General features: G+C 43.2%; 1 protein-coding gene across 1 annotated transcript in view; it reads right to left on the minus strand.

Annotated features, from left to right (window-relative positions):
- ADCY2 (adenylate cyclase 2 (brain)) overlaps positions 1-2,115 on the minus strand; it is a gene marked incomplete at its 5' end in the record, with an annotated part of 126,553 nt that overhangs the window by 43,625 nt on the left and 80,813 nt on the right. The window contains one exon of the mRNA XM_008581801.1: positions 1,432-1,516. Coding sequence (XP_008580023.1) covers positions 1,432-1,516 — 85 coding nt within the window. The remainder of the gene's footprint in view (positions 1-1,431; positions 1,517-2,115) is intronic.

The following is a 2,115-nucleotide window of genomic DNA, read 5'->3' on the forward strand; positions in this document are numbered from 1 at the left end:
GGGTCGGGACACTTCTACATCTAAATTATTGGGTTTCCTGAGGGAGACATGCCTGCTCTGTGAGTGAGAGCAGAAAGCTGGTCAGTACTGAGAAAAAAAAATCCAAAAAAGAAAAAAAAAAAAAAGACAAAAACACAAGTGGGTTGCAGAAGAAACCAGGAAAAAAGAACAAGACATAGTGCAGGTTAGCAAAAGTGCAAGCCAAAGAATGCAGTATAGAAAAAATGCCAGAGACAGAAGCAGGCGGGCGGTGAGGGTGGGGTGGGAAGGAAGGGATCTTACAGAGCTTTGTGCAGGATGGACAGCTGAGCCCTAGGGAGCCTGGGGAGGGTCCAGCTCACACTGCTTGGGAGAGAGAGAGTGTCACAGATGCAATACTGACAGTCACAGATGTGGACTCTGCCCGCCTGTGCAATTGTTAACACAGTTTTGTTAAAAATTGTGTTATTAACACTTTTTTTTTTTGGTAGGATAAGCCCCTACAAACCTCACTTTCCTCATCAGTCAAAGGAGGGTACCAGTACCAGCTTTCTAGTGGGCAGAACCGGAAGCCCGACCCAAACTCACAAGTCTGTAGTGTGCCTCTCAGATATTTGCCACAGATTTAATTTAACTCTTTGGTAAGGTGTATATAATTTAATTGGCATTCCCTCTTAATTGGCTGTTTCCAAATAAATCACTTCTTTGTCTTACACTACCCNATTGGCATTCCCTCTTAATTGGCTGTTTCCAAATAAATCACTTCTTTGTCTTACACTACCCGTCACAGAACTTAACACAGAGCTGCCTGGCTTCAAGTGAGTCTCATAACTTTTGGGTGAATGTCCTTGTGTGTGTCGTCAGAACAAGAACAGGTGTACAGAAAACCCTGCACCCCTGGTCTCTACTAGGAGACCAGCATGAGTGGACGGCTCAAGGAAGCAGGAACAGCTTCACTCACATCACAGAATAAAGCTTTTGAACAAAGGGCCATATTTCTAGGAATGATTGCAAATGACAGCAAAGGTATTCATACCCACTTCAAAGAAAAAGAAGCACTTTACACATTCCAAAATGCAATGAAAACTCCAGTCGAGGGGATATTTTTCCAAATAGTGCCACCTATTGGGAAACTATGGGAGAATGCTTTTTTTTTTTTTTTTTGTAGGCTTATAAAACCTATAAAATTTATTTTGAGATTTAACAGGAAATTAATTGATTCATATCTCTGCCATTCACAAAGTTTGCCTTTTGTGGAAAAAAATGGCAGACTTTTTCCCTTTTGTCTATATCTAAGCACCCACACCTTGTGCTACCTACGTTTCTCTTATGGGATAAGATGATTCTGATTCTTAAACATTTGCTTGCATGAAAAAAACTACAATGCACATCAGCAAAGCATTGTTAACAGAGCACTTTAGAGAAGTTAAATCAAGAAAACAGACTTCTTACCTGTCTACCCAGAACAAGCAGCGTGATGAAGAATATAGAGAGAGACACGGAGCCCATGGTCTTTAGGTCTTTCCAAATGCCTGGTCTATTAAAAAACAGACAGACAGACAGACAACAACACAACAAAACAACATGCACACAGTACTTAGAATTTGAGTAGCAACAAGCTTCAGGATCTCCAGTGCACGTCCGCGCTATATACCAGCCAAACACACATGCTTCAAATCTATCTTCAAACCCAGATGGCACCAAACAAAANGGATCGCAACCCTCGGTGTCGCATCCGCACCGCGCTCAACCAGTGAGCGGACCAGTCTCTACATGGGATCCAAACCCTCGGCGGGAGCGCCGCTGCACTCCCAAGCGCCGCACGCTACCGAGTGTGCCACCGGGCCGGCCCCAAAGAACTTAATTTCTACAAGCTCCCCTCACCTATGAGTTATACAGTTTCATATTATTTTCTAGGAGGCACCCAGTCTTACTCTGTCATTTGATTTTGTGTCACAAAGTCATAACAGGTCCACACGTACATCAATGATTTATCCCTGCCCGGCTTCTCACTGCGCGGTGACCACCACCACACCCTGCCTAAGCTGACCGATGATTATTCCTACATATGAGGGGTCTTCAAAACGTTCATGGAAAGATTCGTATTATCTTTCAATTCTATTTTTCCACAGATTT

The sequence above is a fragment of the Galeopterus variegatus genome, unplaced genomic scaffold (assembly GCF_000696425.1).
Source record: "Galeopterus variegatus unplaced genomic scaffold, G_variegatus-3.0.2 Scaffold2468, whole genome shotgun sequence".
Taxonomy (NCBI): Eukaryota; Metazoa; Chordata; class Mammalia; order Dermoptera; family Cynocephalidae; genus Galeopterus; species Galeopterus variegatus.